Source organism: Mirounga leonina, unplaced genomic scaffold, assembly GCF_011800145.1.
Source record: "Mirounga leonina isolate KUSES-001 unplaced genomic scaffold, KU_Mleo_1.0 Mir_115, whole genome shotgun sequence".
NCBI classification, from domain to species: Eukaryota; Metazoa; Chordata; class Mammalia; order Carnivora; family Phocidae; genus Mirounga; species Mirounga leonina.
Genome location: NW_023270268.1, coordinates 18,519,886 through 18,540,244, shown reverse-complemented (window position 1 = coordinate 18,540,244; position 20,359 = coordinate 18,519,886). Strand labels below are relative to the sequence as shown.

General features: G+C 41.2%; 1 protein-coding gene across 4 annotated transcripts in view; it reads right to left on the bottom strand.

Moving 5' to 3' along the window:
* Positions 1-1,661: 1,661 nt before the first annotated feature.
* The window catches only part of THRB (thyroid hormone receptor beta), a 372,468-nt gene continuing 353,770 nt past the window's right edge, over positions 1,662-20,359 (bottom strand). For 2 of the 4 annotated variants that reach the window (XM_034993633.1, XM_034993661.1), the window contains 3 exons: positions 19,669-19,815; positions 13,779-14,037; positions 1,662-6,603 (listed from right to left, as the gene is read on the bottom strand). In XM_034993633.1, the coding sequence (XP_034849524.1) occupies positions 6,362-6,603; positions 13,779-14,037; positions 19,669-19,815 (648 nt within the window). In that variant the 3' untranslated portion in view covers positions 1,662-6,361. The remainder of the gene's footprint in view (positions 6,604-13,778; positions 14,038-19,668; positions 19,816-20,359) is intronic. The other 2 variants (XM_034993640.1, XM_034993651.1) reach the window with 1 other exon arrangement.

The following is a 20,359-nucleotide window of genomic DNA, read 5'->3' as shown; positions in this document are numbered from 1 at the left end:
CCAGCTCCATAGCCCAAATCAAACTATTAGATATCACATTGATTTTGGGTTAGCTTTTCCTGTGTAAAGGGGTTAAGAACTCTCTCTTTCTGGCAAATAAATAAATAAATCTTAAGAAAAGTGGGGGGGTAAGAACTGTACCTAGCTGGAATATATATGTAAAAAAAACCTCTCCAAAACAAAAGGAATAAAGTAATTTCTTGAGGAAGGAAAATGTGTCCATTAGGATGAAGTTGAAAGGTACATAATGGGGCACCTGGGGGACACAGTTGGTTAAGCCTCAGGTCATGTTCCCAGGGTCCTGGGATTGAGCCCCACGTCAGGCTCCCCACTGAGTGGGGAACCTGCTTCTCCCTCTCCTTCTGCCCCTCCACCTGTCATGCTCTCTTTCTCTCGCAAATAAATAAAATCTTTTAAGAAAGGAAAGGTACATAATGTAGAAAAGAGACAAATATAGAAGTTATATATAGTGATTTGAATAGAGAGCAAGAAGACTCAGGAAACAGTACTCTGAACTGATCTAGCCCAGGGAAGTAATAAATGCTTGCTCCATCTTACCTGTACTGGCCCCCTTTGTGAGCCAAGTAGGATATAATCAGACACTTCTTTTGGAAAGTGTTTATTTGGTTCATGTCCTGGTCAAATTGTGCTGAGCTTCCTCTGTGTTAAGGAGGCTCCGTTGCCTTACTAAAAACGGATGTACTCTCAGTCTTAGCTACTGGTGTGGACATTTTTGTTGCTTTTGCTTGCTCACTGTTCCTCCCCACTTTTTATAGTAGCAAGACATAGAATTTTCTTTGAGGAATCATCCCTGACCCAGCTGTCAGTCCGTACTTTAGATAGGACTGATAATCTTACCACCCCCACCAGTTCCAGGATTTCAGAGGATTAAGCTAATTAGCATATATGTCCTCCTCAGTATAGTGATTGGCTCAGGAATGGGCATGTGACTGGATTTGGACCAATGAGGATTAAGCCTGGGATTTTTACTGGAACTACTGGGGAAAAGAAGGACTCTTTTGGTTGGTTTGGAGCTTTATGACTAATTTGAAGGTAGTGGGGGGCCACCATAAGTTAAAAGGCTATGTAAGCATGAAGTCTACATGAAAGATATTTCTATAGAGGAAAATCTACACAGAGACATGAAAAGGGCTATCTCCTGACCAATACTGATTGAGCACTCAGATCCAGCCATGCCTGAATCCTGAAATTTTCAGATATTACAGTAAATAAATTCCCTTTATGCATAAGCCAGTTTGATTTAGCTTTTTGTTACTCATCACAGAGAGTCCTAATTAACACGTGTTCAGGGTAATGGGGATAGAGTGATAGCCAAGATGAGTATAATTCCATTAATAATATTTTGGAACATTTTGAGAGAAGGCAAATGGTCCTTGAGCTGCGAAAATTTATATCTTACCTCCCTACCCCATCACTGTGGCCCCTTTTGAAAAAGTAGTCCCCCATCAGCCTTTTACTTCTCCCCCCTACCTCTGTGCCTTCCTCCTAAGGAAATTTGTTTATTCTAGTAGATGCTTATGAAATAAATGCCCTTATATCCCTGTAACCCTCCCTTTGGAAGTAGCTGAGGTGAGAAGAGCAGGCAATCCTGTACTTCTTTAGAAAATAATATTATTTAAAGAAAGAGACAGGCAAGTATGTCGGTTATAAGCTTTTTCTTTTTTCTTTTTTAGAATTGAAGCTTATGAGTTTATCTACGCCCACTATATTCATAATTACAATTTAATATCTGCATACAAAAGCTATGTAAAAATTCATTTTTCCCAAATATACAAATTTTCTTTTTGGATAGTTTAAAACATTTTGATCACAGATTTTAACAGAGTTTTAGGCTGAAAAAAATATTACCAACTTAGCAATATCACTTAACACTGTTTGCAAAACACATATCTTCCAATGACTGTAAATCTTTTCCTATTCTGTAGTATTTTTCTGATTCTCAGGGCATGAAGACATTATGGGGGGGGGTGAGAAACGTGTTTTTTCTGGGGAAAGCATAGAGAACTAACTTGGCTGTATAATCAAATGAAAAATGCCAAGTTAATTAGGAAGAACCAAAACAAAGAAGTGGTGTAATGTCAGCTCATTCATGCCCTTACATCTTTTATAGCAACAATACCTGTGTAATTAAATAAAGTGTCTTCTTTTGTCTTACATTGTGCTCCATAATTTACATGAGTATTGTCTGCATCCTGAGGAGGACAGATTTATATTTGATTGTCTTGTGCATAAGGTGGGTCAGCTTTAACTGTGCAAAAGAAAGCCACAAACAGCGTTTTACCTGCACGATATTGCTCTTGAAGGCGGCATTAATTAATGTGGAAACACACTAGAAATGCATACTTTTTGCATTTGCAAACATTTATACAGCACAGTAAAAATTCTGTGATAAGGCCAAACCTTTTTTCCCCCCTAGTCTGTTTTTTTTTTTTTGTGTCTGTTTTTAATGTATTTTTTTTTTTAAAGATTAAAGTAAAATGTTTCAATTGTAAAAAATACACACCGGGCAAATCCTTACCTGGATAATAAATATCTACATCACAGTACAATAAAATTTCTTCTCTATAAAATTTAAATATGGATTATAGTCTATCACTATCAAAAGAAACACTATGCTAATATTTCCATATTATTAAAATAACAGGAAAAATTACAAGCTTATTTTAGAACCTGATGCCATAGCTGTTGGAAAGGGCAAAGAGATTCAAATGTCTGTAAGCACTCTCCTTTGGGAGAAGAACTGCGGCTTGGTTATTCACTTAAATTCAGTTTGTGAAAAAGGTTTAGCCTTACAAATGCTGGCTACATTTCAAAAACCATAAGACCGATTTCATAATTTATGACTCATGCATCAAAAGGTCAATATGACACAAATAGGTTAGAGTTCCATAGAATAAAAATGGATCACTGACAATGACATGCTTTGAGGGTTCTCAGCAGTTCCATGGAGGCTGAGTCTGTCGGGGGCTTAGTGTTGTGGAGGCGCCAAGACTTGGGCACCTGTCCACAGAAGAACAATGAGAATGGCGTTGCTGGAGCAGAGCTGAGCCTGGTGGTCCACTCCGATGACCGAAGACCGCACTGCAGATGGAAGAGGTGTCACTTGGGGCACAGGTGAGAGGGAGTATCACTGGGCTGAGGCATCAACACGGCAAGCACGTCATTGAGGACCGAGGCTCGTTTGACTAGAAAAAGCTCTGAGGCAGCACGTGGTGTTTTGAGCAGAATCATAAAGAAGAAAAGATCTTACTTTTTTCACTATTTCTGGAAATACTGCACATCTAAATTGAAGAGCAAAGTACACTTGAGGATTACACACACACACACACACACACGCGCGCGCGCGCGCGCGCGCACACACACACACACCCCACACCACTCATCCCCGAACGTGAAGTGATTTATAAATAAGAATCCCAGTTGTACAGGTGTGTTCTCCTGTACTGGGATGTCTCCCCTCTGTGAGGGGTTTCAATCAGGTCCACACTTGATCTGAAAGCCCGGACAATATAAGAAAAAATGTTAAAAAAAATCCAGGGTAAATCCCTCCCGATTGAGTTTTATGAGATGGAGTCTTGAGATGCACTAAGTACCTCAACGAGTTACAGAAGAAATGAATCATTTTGACCCCAGGGTCACGATCCTTTGAGTCTTTACAGCCTTTTCTTTCAAACTGAAGTACTTTAAGGAGTGTCCTGCTCAGCATAAAGTATTCAGCCTACAACAAGAGTTTTAGATCAGCAGTTTGCCTGTTTAAGGCAGTCATTTAAGGAACCGAGGATCAGACATAAATTTACTTGGGGCTGGCTGGATTACTGTAGATATACTGTAGCATTTGGCCAATGCCCAGTCATGGTTAATCCCCAGAGCATTCAGATTTAGCCTTAGATCAGGCTCTGTACTTATATTTGAATCTGGGTGTGTCTCATATACTCCAGAAACTGTCAAACAAATTGAGGAAACTTTCCCAGGGAAGGCTTGATGCCTAATGGGTCTGTGAACCCTCCAGTACCCCTCCTGCTTGCATTCCTTTCATTCCTTCTGAGAGAAAACTTGCCCCTCACCCGCAGAGCTTCTCAGAGTTACCCTGGAGTGTAGAAGGTAATTCAGCATTATGTTTCAAAGAGTACTTCTTCAAGGAGAGTCAACAGAGAGAGCTCAGTTGCTAACAAAGCAAGGACTTCAGGAGACTGGCTAGAGGCTGCCTTAGAGAAAACAAAACAAAACAAAACAGACTGTCTGTAGATAAAGCCAAAGCAGGTAATCTGCCCATGAACTTCATGTTTATAATTTTAATCTCTTCCCCTACTTCCTTTCTTTGCTTAGCTAGTTCCGTAGCGATATGGCTTCCTCTTCCTTAGAAGCCAGTATAATCATTTCGTGCATTAAACATATCTTTTTCCTTCCAGATTATTCCCAGTCACACTTAAGTTTTTCAGTGCTGTTCCTCTCCTTTTTCCAAGGCCATCCTGCCTTTCTCTACATAGCTGATGAATAGTATATCAAATTCTTGTTTTGACTCAACACCAAGTATGCTTTCCCTAACAGTTGAGGGCCATAATTTCTGTTTAATAAAGCTAGAAATTTGAATATGAAAGAAACCATCAAAAAGGAACAGATTTCTCCCCCCGAAACTAGTACAATATTAAGGATGGGAAGGATTTTAAGGTTCATGACTTTCTCCCAGGTGAGAAAACCAACAAGGTCACAAATCCACCAGTTGCCAGAGTACAAACTAGAACTCAGGCACCCTGATTTCTAGGCTAGTTAAAAAAGAATTAGTCCACTTGATTTTCATAGTGACTTGCATTCCTTTGTTTTTAGTTAAATCTCAGTGATATGGCTTATTTTCCCCAATATTTCCAGGATAAGGCAGTTCAAGGCAGGTAAAGGAATAGTTCATGTCTACTATGCCGGTGAAGAACAAGATACATTCAGTTGCATGGGTACATTCTTTGCCCATTTTCTGAAGTTGAAATGATTAGGGGTCACCATGGGTTTTCTGGGCACAACCTACTGCAGTGTTTGTCATCAGGGAGGCAGGTTAGGCAGGGAAGGTGAGGATTCGTGTACATGGTCTGCAGGTATCTTCTGTGAAATATCTGTCAGGGCAACGCTCTAGGAGGGACAGGGAGGGTCAGTGGCCAGACCAGGCTTTGTTCAGTGACAGTCAAGCCTGAGAGTCAGAGGGAAAAGGGGACTAGGAAACAGTTGTTTGTAGAGCAAAGAGCCTGAGGATCTAAGACCAAAGGGAACCATCAGCACATGAAGAGACTCTCAGAACACTGCACTTCGTTCAACTCAGAATGCACCACACTTATCTCTCCTCAGAATTCCTCCAGAACAAGACTCAAATTTCAGCTTGTTATCTCTCCTTGATTAGAAGATTTAATCCGTAGGGAAATCTGTTGTCAGCTCAGCAAAGATGCAATCAGGATTAAATAACTTCAGGAGTTTGGGAGATGACAGATCAGATGTCACTGAAAAGTGACAACACTCTGTAAATCGGTTTGATTTTGGTGGAAATTTTCTCTGAGCCTAAACTGTAAAGAAGCCTTCCTACTCTGAGGTAACACCGTGTGGATTTTTGGAAACTGTTGAGTCACTGACATTAGTGAAGCTTTCTAATTTCTTTGGGCTTGCTGAGGAAAATTGTTTCCCTCGTTGGCCTCAGTCAGTCAGATACCTGCACATCTTTGAGTCACACCCTTGTATAACTTGAATGAAATCATAGGATTATAAAAATCAGAGTGAAAGGACAGCTGATTTTTCAGGAACAAATATTCCTATACATCCCAAGTTATGTTGCCAGGAGAGAATGAAGAGTGCTGAAAACAGCATGCTATTGAATAGATAAAAATCAATTCAGACCTTTCCCTAGAAAGCTGAAAGCCACATCTAACCAAAGGTGGTCTGCACCATGCTAATTTGAGCCCTTCAAAAATCAGGACTGGATCAAGATGACCATATTATCTTGGTTTTAAGGCTTCATTAGTCTTCTTCCACGCCATTTTGCTTGCTTGAGTCTCTGACCAGGGACTGATGGGAGCTGGTGATGGCTTGGTGCTGGTGAATTAATGATTGTCCCCACCCTACCTCCACAACTGTAAAACCTTCAAAGCATTCACATCAAAGGGCTGGAGAACAAAATGCAATAGTTACAAGTACCCGCATTCAAGGGGCAATTTCATCCATGTCTATGCTAAGGACTACCTCCCTTTATCCCCAAACAGTCCCTCCCAACACAAAGAAACAAAGGAACAAACAAAAAAGATCTAGGCAATGGAATGAAATGACACCCAGTAGTGCTGTAGGAATTACGAGAATGAAGTCAGTCAGTCTAATCCTCGAACACTTCCAAGAACAATGGGGGAAAGAGTTCCGTGGGGCATTCCACCTTCATGTGCAGGAAGCGGCTGGCATGGCAGGCTCCAATCATCCGCAGGTCTGTCACCTTCATCAGGAGTTTTGGCCAAAAGTGTGTCACATGATGTTTTCGGTAATTGATATAGTGTTCAAAGGCCAGCAGGAAACTATCTTGGTATTTTTCTATTCTTTCAACGCAGGCAAGCCCTGGGCGGTCTGAGGGGAAGAACGAAGATGAATGTTAATTTACAAGTGGAAAGGAGAAGCCCTGCTTTGTCCAATTCAAGCCCTTGAGTGTGAACTGGGAAGATCTGGGGACCTATCAACTCCTAGGATTTGAGCATGGATGCAACATGAGCTCTGGGGCATCAGGGACCACGGTCTCAGGAAGTGTCACAATTTACATAAAGGGAGTCAGTGCTTTGTTCAGATAAATGTATCTAGGTTAGACAAATCGCCTCCTTGGATGGGAATGGCGATGCCTCCCTCTTAGGGTACAGAAAGAGAAGTCTCACCTCGAGAGTTGAAATACTGTGCATAATAAGGGGTAGATTTTGAGTTTCCCCTGGCTGCCTGGCAGAGAGGGGAAGACAAGCATGGACATGCAAAGAAGGGGAGATGTGAGAAGAGACTGGAAATGTTGCAGGAAGCCTGAATGCCAAAGGAGGAGTGTCAGACAATGAGAAATTCTCACGAAGACATAGAAGTACAATATCCAATTTTAGTTGTTTACCAGGCTGTAATGAACTACTCCTTCCCATCCCTTATACATGTGGTAAAACTGCTACCTGTAGAGCCTTTTGTTGGTGGTGTTTTGGGGAATTAAAATGAAAAGAAAAGATGTGAGCCATGCTATATCACCCGGTGCAGAGAAGGGAAGAATCACGGTGGGAAGCTGGAGCTAGAGGAGACCATGACTGTGTAATGACCAAGAAATCTTCCCAAGTCTTGGGAGGACTGCTGGCCATCCCAAAATATGTGGGAGGGGACTTAAGGCAGTTTCACAAAAATGATAAAGGGATGTCATGAGAAGGGTAAATGACTGGGGAACATCCAGGCTGCAAACACTTGGGGTACAAAAGTGGGTACAGAGGGAATGTACCTCAACATAATAAAGGCCTATATGACAAGCCCATAGCTGACATCATATTCAGTGGTGAAAAGCTGAGAGCTTTTCCTCTAAGATCAGGAACAAGATAAGGATTCCCATTCTTAACACGTTATTCTACATGGTACTAGAAGTTCTAGTAAGAGAAATTAGGCAAGAAAAAGAGATAAAAGGCATCCAAATTGGAAAGGACAGTAAAACTGTCACTATTTGCAGATGACATGATATTATATATAGAAAATCAAGGGCACCTGGGTGGCTCAGTTGGTTAAGCGACTGCCTTCAGCTCAGATCATGATCCTGGAGTCCCGGGATTGAGTCCCGCATTGGGCTCCCTGCTCGGCAGGGAGTCTGCTTCTCCCTCTGACCCTCCCCCCCTCATGCTCTCTCTCTCTATCTCGTTCTCTCTCAAATAAATAAATAAAATCTTTAAAAAGAAAATCAAGACTTCATCAAAAAACTGTTGGAATTAATAAATGCATTCAGTAAAGTTGCAGGATACAAAATTAATACACAAAAATCTGTCTTGTTTCTATATACTAATAGTGAATTATCAGCAAGAGAAATGAAGAACACAATCCCATTTACAATAGCATCAAAAAGAATAAAATACCTAGGAATAAATTTAACCAAGGAAGTAAACAACCTATACACTGAAAACTATAAGACATTGATAGAAGAAATTGAAGGAGACACAAATAATTGTAAAGATATTCTGTACTCATGGATTGGAAGAATTAATATTGTTAAAATATCCATCCTACCGAAAGCAGTCTACAGATTCGATGCAATCCCTATCAAAATTTCAATGGCATTTTCACAGAAATAGGATGGACAATGTTAAATTTGTATGGAAACACAAAGACCCTGAATAAGCAAAGCAATCTTGAGAAAGAAGAGCAAAGCTGAGGGTTGCTCTCTGATTTCAAACTGTATCACAAAGCTGTAGTAATCAAAACAGTATGGTATTGGTATAAAAATGGACACAAAAGTCAACGGAACAGAATAGATAGCCCAGAAATACACTCATGCATATATGGTCAGTTAATTTATGACAAAGGAACCAAGAATAAACAATGAGGAAAGGACATTCTCTTCAGTAAATGATGATGGGAAGACTGGACAGTCACATGCAAAAGAGTGAAACTAGACTCCTGTCTTACACCATACACAAAAATTAACTCAAAACAGATTAAAGACTTGAATGTAAGACCTAAAACCATAAAACTCCTGGAAGAAAACAGGTAGTAAGCTCCTTCACATTAGTCTTGGTGATGATTTTTGTGGATCTGATTCCAAAAGCAAAGGCAACAAAAGCAAAAATAAAGTGGGACTACATCAAACGAAAAAGCTTCTATACAGCAAAGGAAACCATCAAAAAATGAAAAGGAAACCTATGGAATGGGAGAAAATATTTGCAAATCATATATATGATAAGGGATTAATATCCAAAATATAAAAAGAACTCCTACAACTCAATAGTAAGAAAACCCACAATTGATTAAAAACTGAGCAGAGGATCTGAAGAGACATTTTTCCAAAGAAGACATACGGATGGCCAGCAGGCACATGTAAAGATGTTCAACATCACCAATCATCAGGGAAATGCAAATCAAAACCACCATGAGATATCACTTCACACCTGTTAGAATGGCTGTTTATCAAAAAGACAAGAGATAATAAGTGTTGGTAAGGATGTGGAGAAAAGGGAACCCTTGTGCACTATTGCTGGGAATCCAAATTGGTGCAGTCACAATGGAAAACACTATGGAGGTTCCTCAAAAAATTAAAAATAGAATTACCATATGATCCAGTAATTCCACTATTGAGTATTTATCCAAAGAAAACAAAACACTAACTTGAAAAGATATATGGACCCCATGTTCATTGTAGCATTATATAAATAGCCAAGATATGGAAACAACCTAACTGGCCATCCATGGACAAATAGATAAAGAAGATGTGGTATACAAATACAATGGAATACTAGCTATAAAAAATGAATGAAGTCTTGCCATTTACAACAACATTGATGGACCTTGAGAACATTATACTAAGGAAAATAAGTCAGAGAAAGACAAATACTGTATCATCTCACTTATATGTGAAATCTAAAAACAAAGAAATAAACAAACAAAACCAAGCTCGTAGAAACAGAGAACAGATTGGTGGTTGCCAGAGGCTATAGGCTGGGGTGGGCTTAATGAATGAAGGGGGGGCGTCTCAAGGTACAAACAAACTTCTAGTCATAACATAAATAAGTCTTGGAAATGTGATGTATGGTATGGTGACTATAGTTAATGATACTCTATTGCATATTTGAAAGTTACTAAGAGAGTAGATCTGGAAAGTCTTCATCACAGGAAAAAAAATTTTGTAACTATATATGGGGACAGATGTTATCTAGACTTATTGTGGTGATCATTTTGCAATATATACGAATATCCTATCATTATGTTGTACATCTGAAACTAATACAACGTTATATGTCAATTATACCTCAATAAAAAAATAAAAAAATAATAATTTATAAACCTGGCTGGATTCCTCATATAGCTCCAGGGAGCCCAACCACCTCCCCCACCCACCAACTACTCCTCCATTTATTTGCTCTTTGTGGCTCTGATCAAGTAAGTTCACACTTTTAAGTGTCCAGTTATTGAAGGATCTGTATTAGTAAAAATCAAAACAGGGGTCTGCTTAATCTATAAGGAAGGCTCAGCACTAATGTCTCAATTCCCTCTTCTGAGTTTAAACAAAATATATGGGCTTTTGGCATCCCCTATTTGGCTTGAATTGTCATTTGTGCATTTTTATGTTGTGTTTTCCTTTGTATTTGATGCTGCTGCTCTGTGGATCTCCTCAATTCCTCTCTCTCCCCCTTCTCTTCTCCTTTCTTTGAGTGTGCCAGAAAAATTCTCCACAGGATCCTTTTCCTTTTAATCCAAATAGAAAATCAACATAATACTGCTCTGGATGTATTCCTTCAAAGGGGAAAAAAAAATAACCTGGGTTTTGTGGTCTCAAAATTCTGTCCTTTGATGAGAGATAAAGATAAGGTGGTCATATAAATGACACAGAGGAAATGAAAGGACATTTTGATCATGTTCAAGTGGTATTAAGCATGTTTATGGGGCGCCTGGGTGGCTCAGTTGGTTAAGCGACTGCCTTCGGCTCAGGTCATAATCCTGGAGTCCCGGGATCGAGTCCCGCATCGGGCTCCCTGCTCGGTAGGGAGCCTGCTTCTCCCTCTGACCCTCCCCCCTCTCATGTGCTCTCTGTCTTTCTCATTCTCTCTGTCTCAAATAAATAAATAAAATCTTAAAAAAAAAAAGCATGTTTATGAAGAAGTATTTTAAAGGTCAAAGACAGTTTTTAACTCCTTAAGACAGAATTTCTCAAAGATAACTCCTTCGGATCATTTCCATTTTAGCTCTCCGTTCATCACTGCAGGACCAAAGAACTTAGTGGTAGCAGCTCCTGGAAAAGGCTTTGAAGAAGAGGCCTAAGATACTGTGTAACTAATGCCACACAGAACAATGGGCTTAGAGGACAACCCTGAGAAGGGCTGGAGCCAAGGGGCACCGATATGGAGCTATCATGTGCCAGTGTAAAGTGTCTTGTAATATTTTTCTGGTCCTGGCAGTATTAATGAAAAATGCCCAGGTCGTTAGGGTGGAGAAGATTTTTAAAAGGTTTTAAGTATGTCACGTGGCTGTCAGGTGGTGACAGCGTCATCAGAATCAGGATGGGGAAGAATCGTCTAGTTAAGTGCTTGATAGAGTTTGGTATCATATTCACAACCTTTGCCTTCTCCACATACTTTTATATACCTTACTGAGATTATTTGCTTAACAGTCTGTTAAAATTAACCCACTACAGAGGAAACATTTTTATCATTCAGTAAATAAAAATCCATTTGCCATACATAGAAGGTAACCACCAAAATGGGTGTGTGACAAAAACCTTTATTAAACTTTAGCTGAAGATTCTTGCCAAAGACTGCACCAAAGACCCACTCTGTCTGTTAAAAAGGGAGGTCAGTGAGTTTAGAGAGGCGTTCAGGACAGACTGGCACCAAAATGAATCTCTCTCCTTGCCTTATTTAGAAGGAGATATAAGCAGAAAGAAAACTCTAAGAGAAAAAGCTTTCTCACTATATGGTTCAATGTTATTTAAAATTGTCTTTGTACCGCTACAATTTCAGCTAAAAATTACCTTAAATCCCCCCTCCAGGAATATAATTCCCACTTAGCTCAATTTCTTTATTTTAAAAGACACTGAAACCCAGAGAAGATAAGGGGTTGATTCAAGGTCCCGTAGTGAGTCCTTAGATAAGTTACCTATTTTATTTCTTTAAGAATAATTCTCCTGAGGGACTGAGGACCCCAGTTTCTCACTGGCTGTTGACTAGAGACCACCCTCAGCTCCAGGAGGCCACATGCAGGTCTCTGTCATGTGAGTTTTCCCAACATGGCTGCTTACTTCAGCCAGCCTGCAAGGAGAGTCTCTGGAGCAAGTCTATTAGCAAGAGGGAATCTTATATAACATAATGTAACCTCATCATATGAGGGTGACATTGAATTCATCATATTCTGTTGAAGCAAGTCATAGGTTCTGCACACACTCAGTGGGAGGGAGTTGTATAGGGGGTAAACATCAGAAGGTGGGCAACATGGGGGGCGCCCTACAGCTTGTCCGCCACAGCATACAACAGGGTTCCTTATGCTATTCTACCTACTTATGTTTAGGTTTGAGATTTTTCATAATAAAAAGAATTTTTTTAAAAAAAATCTTCCATACCTAAATGTTCTGTAGCAAATACATTTCAAGATGAGCTTAAAAAAAAAAAAAGGAATTCTACTGAGTGAACCAGAGTGCATGAACTTTATAAAGGATTCTCATTGTACTTGTGACTGATAATTTACCCATCTATTTAGTCATTTAGCCAATAAACTTTTTTTTCAAATTCTACTAAACACTGGCCTAAGCAGTAAGTGTACAATTAGACATACTTCTGTCCTCAAAAACGAAACAGTCTAGAGGGAGAGGTGGCTAAGTTAAGCTGACAGCTATAGTGCAGAGGGACAAGCGCTGAGGCACAGCGGAACGGACTGTGCTCTGAAAAGGCACAGGAGGCCTCTGAAACTACTTTCTATTTATTTTTTATTTAAAGATTTATTTATTTATTTGAGAGAGAGAGTGTGCAAGTGGGGGGAGAGGGAGAAGGAGACAAGCAGACTTACTGCTGAGCAGGGAGCCCCACGTGGGTCTTGATCCCAGGACCCTGAGATTATGACCCGAGCCGAAACCAAGAGTAGGATGCCCAACCGCCTGGGCCACCCAGGCGCCCCACTACCTTCTATTTAAAGACTAGCTTTCCTTAAAGGGTTTGACGTATTTTGCATTTCTTATTTATTATGACATGCCCTCTGAAAAGTGTCTGTATTATCCACTCTTCACTGAAGGAGTCGGGAACCCTGATAATGAGCTTGGGGTAAGTTAAAGATGGCTGCACACTCTTTGCCATTCCTCCCATCTAGAGGTGGGCTCTTGACTCTGGGCTGGTGCTGGGCCTTGTTTGGACCAATAGTATGTGGCAGAAGTGATGCTATATGACTCAAACCTGGGCCTTAAGACATTGGCAATTTCTGCTTTTGTGCGCTTGGAACTCTCCTTCTTGGAATCCACCAGCCATGTAAGAGTCCAACTAGCCTGCCAGAGGACAGGCTGCACGGAGAGGGGCCTGAAGCTATGTTTGAGGTCTCAGCCCCAACCCCCACCATCTTGGGATGCTTTAAGCCACTAAATTCTGGGGTGGTGTGCTATTTAGCAATAAATAGCTGAAAATTAAGTTGTAGTTAAGCCATAAACAAATTTTAGCTTTCACTCATGATTTCCTCAACCAGAACTTAACACAGAGTGGTGTGGTCACTCATACCCATATCCTGTGTACATAAAACCAGAAGGGGGTGGGGTTGGTCAATGACTATGTCAGGCTGGGTAGTGTCCATTGAAGGTGGACCATTTCATAGAGTCTTTAAAATGGCTCCTTTGGCTCCTTCCTACTACACTGGGAGACTGCAGCAAGCATCAGATACCAGACACCCACCTTCAGTTCCCAGTTCATTGGCAAACCCCCAATTGCTTGCTGAAAGCGAGTGAACTATGATTCTGAAGCTAAAGGGGAGGTGGGGGACGAGGAACCCATCAAGTGACTTGAATTAGCAGGAGACACACAAAAGCTCTTTTGTCACCCAGTAATGAGTCTGGGAGCACTTACCTGAAGACATTAGCAGGACAGCCTGAAGGAGAGCTACTTCAGTGTCATCCAAGTTGAAAGAAGACAGTGACATGCCCAGGTCAAAAATGGCGTCTGACACCACCCCAAGACCCCCATTCTTCAGCTGTCCCCGTGTCACTGCCATTTCCCCATTCAAGGTTAAAGTCTCACTTTCTGGGTCATAGCGCACTGCAGCGCGAAGGGACATGATCTCCATGCAGCAGCCTTTGAGGAGGATTATCTGGTCTTCACATGGCAGCTGAAAAAAACCAGCTCACATCAGCAAGAACAAGAGCACAGATATCAGTAAGGAATAACATGCAGTATCTTAATAGCAACAGGGACCACATCCTGCGATCAACATGGTCCTACACTCTTTGAGCCTATGGCTTTTTCCTTCCGACTTGGCTGCAGACTTTCAACAACCATTTTTCATACTCCAAGTTGGTCACCAATTTTAATGTCAGTACTTTGCCTTTCTTTTATGATGGGTATAGATCTCCAACTGGGATTGCAATCCTGTGTGAGATTGCACTAATAATCCCTTACTCTGGGGGTTTGTATCGTAACACCAACTAATCACTGCTTGAGAACACGGTTTATGTTAAGCTTACCTACGTTTCTCATAGTTCTACTAGTCAACAGTTGGCAACTCTGCTTCTATTTGTTTTTTGAAGCAAGTTTGCTCCTTGGGTCTCTCAAAAGGCACAGAAGGAGAAGGTTGCTTATAGAGGCATGTTGTCCCGAGGCCCAGAGATGTAAAAGCTTTGCCTAAGGTCACCCAGTGAGTTAGAGGCAGAGGTGAGACTAGAATTCAGACCTCCTGGCTCTTAGGGTTATGTTCTCAGTACCTCAGGCACCAGAATTACTCCACACACTGGATTTCTCTGCCAGTACTGTAATCTTGTTTTAAATATATTTGGTTGCCTTGTTAATTAGGATTTGTGATAATGTGATAACATTTATAATAAACTTTAAAAAAAGCAACTTTGTTAGCAAAATAACAAAAAATCAGAGTTTTACTTTCTGGTGGGAGAGAATGTTTAATTAAAAGCCATTATCAAAATAGTTGGAAAGGTCATTAGTTAATGGATATTTTTTAGCATTGGGCATTGTGCTAAGATTTATGTCTGTCATCTGACTTAATCTTCACAGCAGTACGGTGAAGTAAATATTCGAATTCCAATTTCATTTACAGAAGTGGAAATCCAGGCACTGAGAGGTTGAGTAACATGCTAAGGGCTCACATGAGGATTTTGTGAGTGAGGCTAGGATTTGAAGCTACATCTTTCAGAATCCAATGCAAAGAGAAGAGAACACACGCTTTTTAAGTACTTAGGATATGACTAAGTTTCCATAGACAACGAATACATAAATTACACATAATTGTTACCTTGTCATGAAATCAGGTACAAATTCTTTTGGGGCAGTACTCTTGGCAACACTCGACTAGTTCAATTTTGGTTGTTATGTAAAACTGAAGGTAATATTACTGAATTACATTTAAAATGCTGGGGATTACATATTTTTCGCTAACTCAACCTAGCCACCTTACCATTTAATTTCAAATTACTTAGCTTTTTCTACAGAATAAAAGTCATTTCATATTTGGTTCTGGAATATATACATAGGAATTTTCTCCTTCCACTCATTAAAGAAGAAAAATCCCTGTGATTTGCTTTAGGTTCTAATTTGTATTCCTTGACTATATCCTGGGATTTCTGGCCCAAGATCATCATAGGAAATAGGAAACCCTGAGCTTGGATAGATCTTCCACCAGTAAGATGGAGAATTGGCCCAAGTAGGTGGAGGCTGGCTTTAACGCCTACGGGGAACGGGGAAATATTTGGCCTCATCAGGGTCACCTGAGGGCTTGTTAAACACATTGCTGGTCCCACCCTCTGAGTTTCTGCATTCTCCAGGTTCCCAGGGGATGCTCCTGCCTTTGTTTCAGGGCCCCCACTCTTGAGAACCACTGGCATAGAATAGTAAAGAGAAATTACTGATCAGATCAAACCATTTATTTATTTATTTATTTATTTATTTATTTATTTATTTATTTATTTATTTATTTTAAAGATTTTATTTATTCATTTGAGAGAGAATGAGATAGAGAGAGCATGAGAGGGGGAGGGTCAGAGGGAGAAGCAGACTCCCTGCGGAGCAGGGAGCCCGATGCGGGACTCGATCCTGGGACTCCAGGATCATGACCTGAACCGAAGGCAGTCGCTTAACCAACTGAGCCACCCAGGCGCCCCAGCCATTTATTTATTTATTTTTGAATCTGTCACACAGAATGCAAACTTGGGCAGGCTCTGGCTTGTAGCCAAGTCTGATTGTAGTTGAAGTAGAGGATTTCTTTTTAAAACTGATTGTTGATTGGTTCAGATAGAAATAAAAGCTGAGTAAGTATTTGTCAAGGATCACCAACAGTTTAACAACTGGACCAGATGAGATTTGTTTCAACATGTGGGTAAATGATCTTGGTCACCTGCCACAATACTTTCACTGTGAGACCATTGCAAGAAGGGCCTGACAGGCCGAGGTGCAGGGACACTCCCACAGGCTCTTCTGTCTCCTTAGGAGAATATCATTCAGGTCGATTGGCAAAGAGTGCCCTGCACTCCCGAAGTGATTCTTAATGTGTGTTTTTTGGCAGTTCTGTCAGCAGCGATTTTAGATCCTTCAAAGCCCTGGGTTTTCCACCAGCCTTGCTGGGGGGTTGGCATGGGTCTTAGCAGAAAATTACTGTGAGTACAATTTGAACAACACATGCTCCCAAATGCCACTGGCAGGAAAGCTCTGGATCTCGAGACCACCTGGGATCTCCGGCCCACTCCAGAGGCAGCTCAGGTGCCTACACAGTTCGTTTCCCGCCTTGGGGTTCTAATGAGAGTGAGAAAGACTAAAGGTCCTCAGGGGGCCACAAACACTGGAAACATACGCATCTCTGCTGTAAAAGTAGCCCCCCCCTTTTTTTTGTAATTTGGAGACTACACAAATCAGGGTTGAAAGAGAGATAGAATTGTGACTTTGAAGCAGGATTAAACTTCTGAGGGAAACGCGAAGAGAGAAGCTGGCCATAGCCCATGCTCGAAAGTTCCATGTTGACCCTTCATCCTTGCCATGGCCATAAGTGCATGGTGTGTTCGTTACTGGTGGTGGAGATAGCTTCTTTTCTTTCTTCTTTAACTGAAATATCTCTCTGTGGTTGGTTTACATGAGCTTTACATTTTCTAAGAAACATTTTTGATGGGTATTCAAAGGGGGAAGACATGACTGATAGGCTAGCTCGAGTTGTAGGGGTAGTGTCCTCAACAGAGTTTCTCTTCAGACACCAGGGATGGGGACAAGGGACACAGCTCAGAGACAGAGAGAGAGGACCAAGAAAGGTCCAGGAAGAAAAACTCAACCCAGTGAACGAAAGAGAAAGATGACACCCAGAGTCAGAGGAAACCAGCACCCTTGGCATAGCTGTGAGAGTGTGCACCCTTCTTGAGAGCAATTTGGCAACACATCTCAGAAGCCTTAAAAGGTGTGTATACCTTGGTCCTTAAATTCTACTTTTATGATTTGCCCTTAAGAAGTAGTGTTGTGAGCAGGGCATAGGCACCAGGATGCTCACTGTACGGTTTATATTAGTGAAAAATGGGAAATGAACTGAAGGTCTAGTCAAAGCAGTTAACCTAAATTATGTAGATTTATTCTTTAGAATAGTATGTGGTCACTAAAACTTATTTGTGAAAGAACCTTTAAATGATGTGTGTTCCACTGTTGAGGGTAAAAAGTCTGGTACAACAGGGTGCTGGTAATGTTTCTTTACCTCAGTGTTTATTACATGGGTGTGTGGAGTATGTGAAAATTCATTGAGCTGCACCTTTATGATATGTGCCTTTTACTCTTTAATAAAAAGTTTAAAAAGTAGTTTCATAAGCAGGATGTACATTATGGTATAAATTATATTAACATGTTTCATATTTCATGTAAGTGTGTGTACATGTATATATACATATATGTAAACACACATAATTGAAAAAGACTAAAATAGGCTCCAAAATGTCAGTAACTTATCTTTAGGTGGTGTTACCATGAATCAATATCTCGAATATGTTATTTTAAAAAATTTTTTTAAAGATTTTGTTTATTTGAGAGAGAGAGTGTGAGCGAGCATGAGCTGGGGGAGGGGCAGAGGGAGAGGGAGAAGCAGGCTCCTCGCTGAGCAGGGAGCCCGATGTGGGGCTCTGATTCCAGGACCCTGGGATCATGAACTGAGCTGAAGGCAGACCCAACCAACTGAGCCACCCTTGAATATATTATTTTAAATAACCTTCCAAACTTTAAGAAATGATAGTTAAAAAAGATGGTCAGGGACATGGGAAGCTCCACACCAAATACAGCTATGTCAAAATTCCTTCTCCAGGACTCACCAGCTCCTCTGGGGGTGGGGTACGAGTAGCTCGTACGAGTGAGGTACTGCAGGGCTGCCAGCCAGCACATCAGGTACCCTGGCCCCCACCACAGTGAAGCGGGGGACAAGATCGAGGCACACTCTCTCAGCTAGGTCTGGGGGTCAGACACCTGCATCCTGAAGCCCACTGCTCTGTCCTTCTGGATATGGCTTTTGTGGAGGCTCAAAACAGACAATGAGAAGTGTCCCCAACAGTGTCTGGGGTCTCTCAGAATCCAACTGGGCTCCCATTATTGCAAACCCAAAGACACAAATGAGCTGGAAGCCAAGGTCCGATGGAATCATTCCAGGTGAGGAGAGGGCTTCTTTCTAGGTGAGGCTAGATTCGCTTCTCACTCGGGTAGCTGACATAGGAGGCTCACAGCAGCCCGTGGACCTGTGTATGTGATATCTTTCCGATATCTTGGAGGTGGGAGGAGCAGTAGATTGGCACCTGATGGCTTTTCAAAGGGCAAAATTCTCCACTTGATTCAAAAAAGGAAGGTTAGAGGCAGGATGGTAATGTAATAGATAAAACAGAAGGCTTAACAGCTGGAATTTATGGATAAACTTAGGCCCCAGGCACTATCCAAGCACTTGACATATATGATCCCATTTAAACCTTACAATAGCTCTAAGAGGTAAATACTATTATGATTTCCATTTTAAAGATGAAATAACCAAGATTTGAAGACACCAAATAACTTATGTAGGATTCCTGCCCATCCGGCTGACTGCAGAGCCCATGCTTCCAGGCACCACATAGTAGGACTGCTAAGTTAGGAAAGAGGGATGAGGTGTCCCAAAGGGAAAGCCTATGAGCTCAGGTGGGTGAGCTCTTCAGGGTGCCATGAAGACGGGGCAAGAAAGTGTGACCTTGTAGGAAAAGAGAAGAGAGTTACAAAGTTAAGATCCTTGCTCTGTGAGGGGGATCCTTATTTTTGAGGAGGAAACAACCACACAACTGTTTTGCTAGGATATGTAATGGAAAGCATATTGACTTAGACTCAAGCCATGGCCCCGTGTTTGGATAAATTAACTTAATCTCTTCGATCTTAGTTTTCCCCATCTATAAAATGGGCTTAATTAAAGCTATCCTGCAAATCTATTATAAGGATTGGATTTAATGTGGGCAGAGTTGAGCATGGTAACTGGGACACCGTAAGTGCCAAATGAACAGAAGTTATTGCTGTCATATTTCCCTACGCCTGGAGCCAGTGGATAGATAGGATCTTCAGCCTCATGTGGATGAGCTAATGAATGACTGAATAGAGAAGGTAGGGGAATAAGAGTGAAACAGTGCGTTTTCATTTTGTACTGACATTGCTTTCATATGACGAAATCCCTACTAATTAATATTAAATTATAAATAATACTCCGTATTCCTGGAAATTGATGGAACTATAATGAAAAATAACGCAGAAGGAAAAACAGTGTCCTCACCTCACAAAACATAGGCAACTTTTTGGCAAAATCCACCACTCTGGTAATTGCTGGTGTGATGATTTTTGTAAAATGGCTAAAGGCTTCCAAGTCAACCTTTCCACCTTCTGGGGCATTTACTATTGGTGCTTGTCCAATATCTTCTGGCTAAGGAGGAGAAACAAGAAAGATTTAAATGCAGAACCTAAAGGGATCTTTATTTATCATCGTTCTCATGTGGCAGAAAATCTCTTCTGAATTGACACGCTATACAATTTCCGGTTTTCACTTGGCTCATTAACAAACTATGCAGTTTTCACGTAGTTTAGTTTTCTGAGCAAAGATATGTGTCTTGGCCATTGCTTTAATAACCCCTGGTGATAGTGTTCCACAGAATTGTTGCTGCAGAATTAAAGAAAGGGAAAGCAAGTGAGAGAAAGAGGGAGGCAGAGAGAAACAACAGGAATTTGGGTCCTGCTTCCGAATGCACAAAGGATGCCAGGTGACATATGTGCTAGGGGCTCTGGGGTGGCATTTTCAGGGCCCTGCACTTTCTGGCATGTGTGGCCTGTGATGGAGGAGTGTGATGGGGACGCTCTGGTGGGGAGGGAGAAGAGGCAAACTGAAGACAAAGCACCAGCTGACAACCCCCTAACCACCCCCCACCTCCTGGACTCCTGGGTGGGATATGTGTGACATTCCTCCAGAAAAC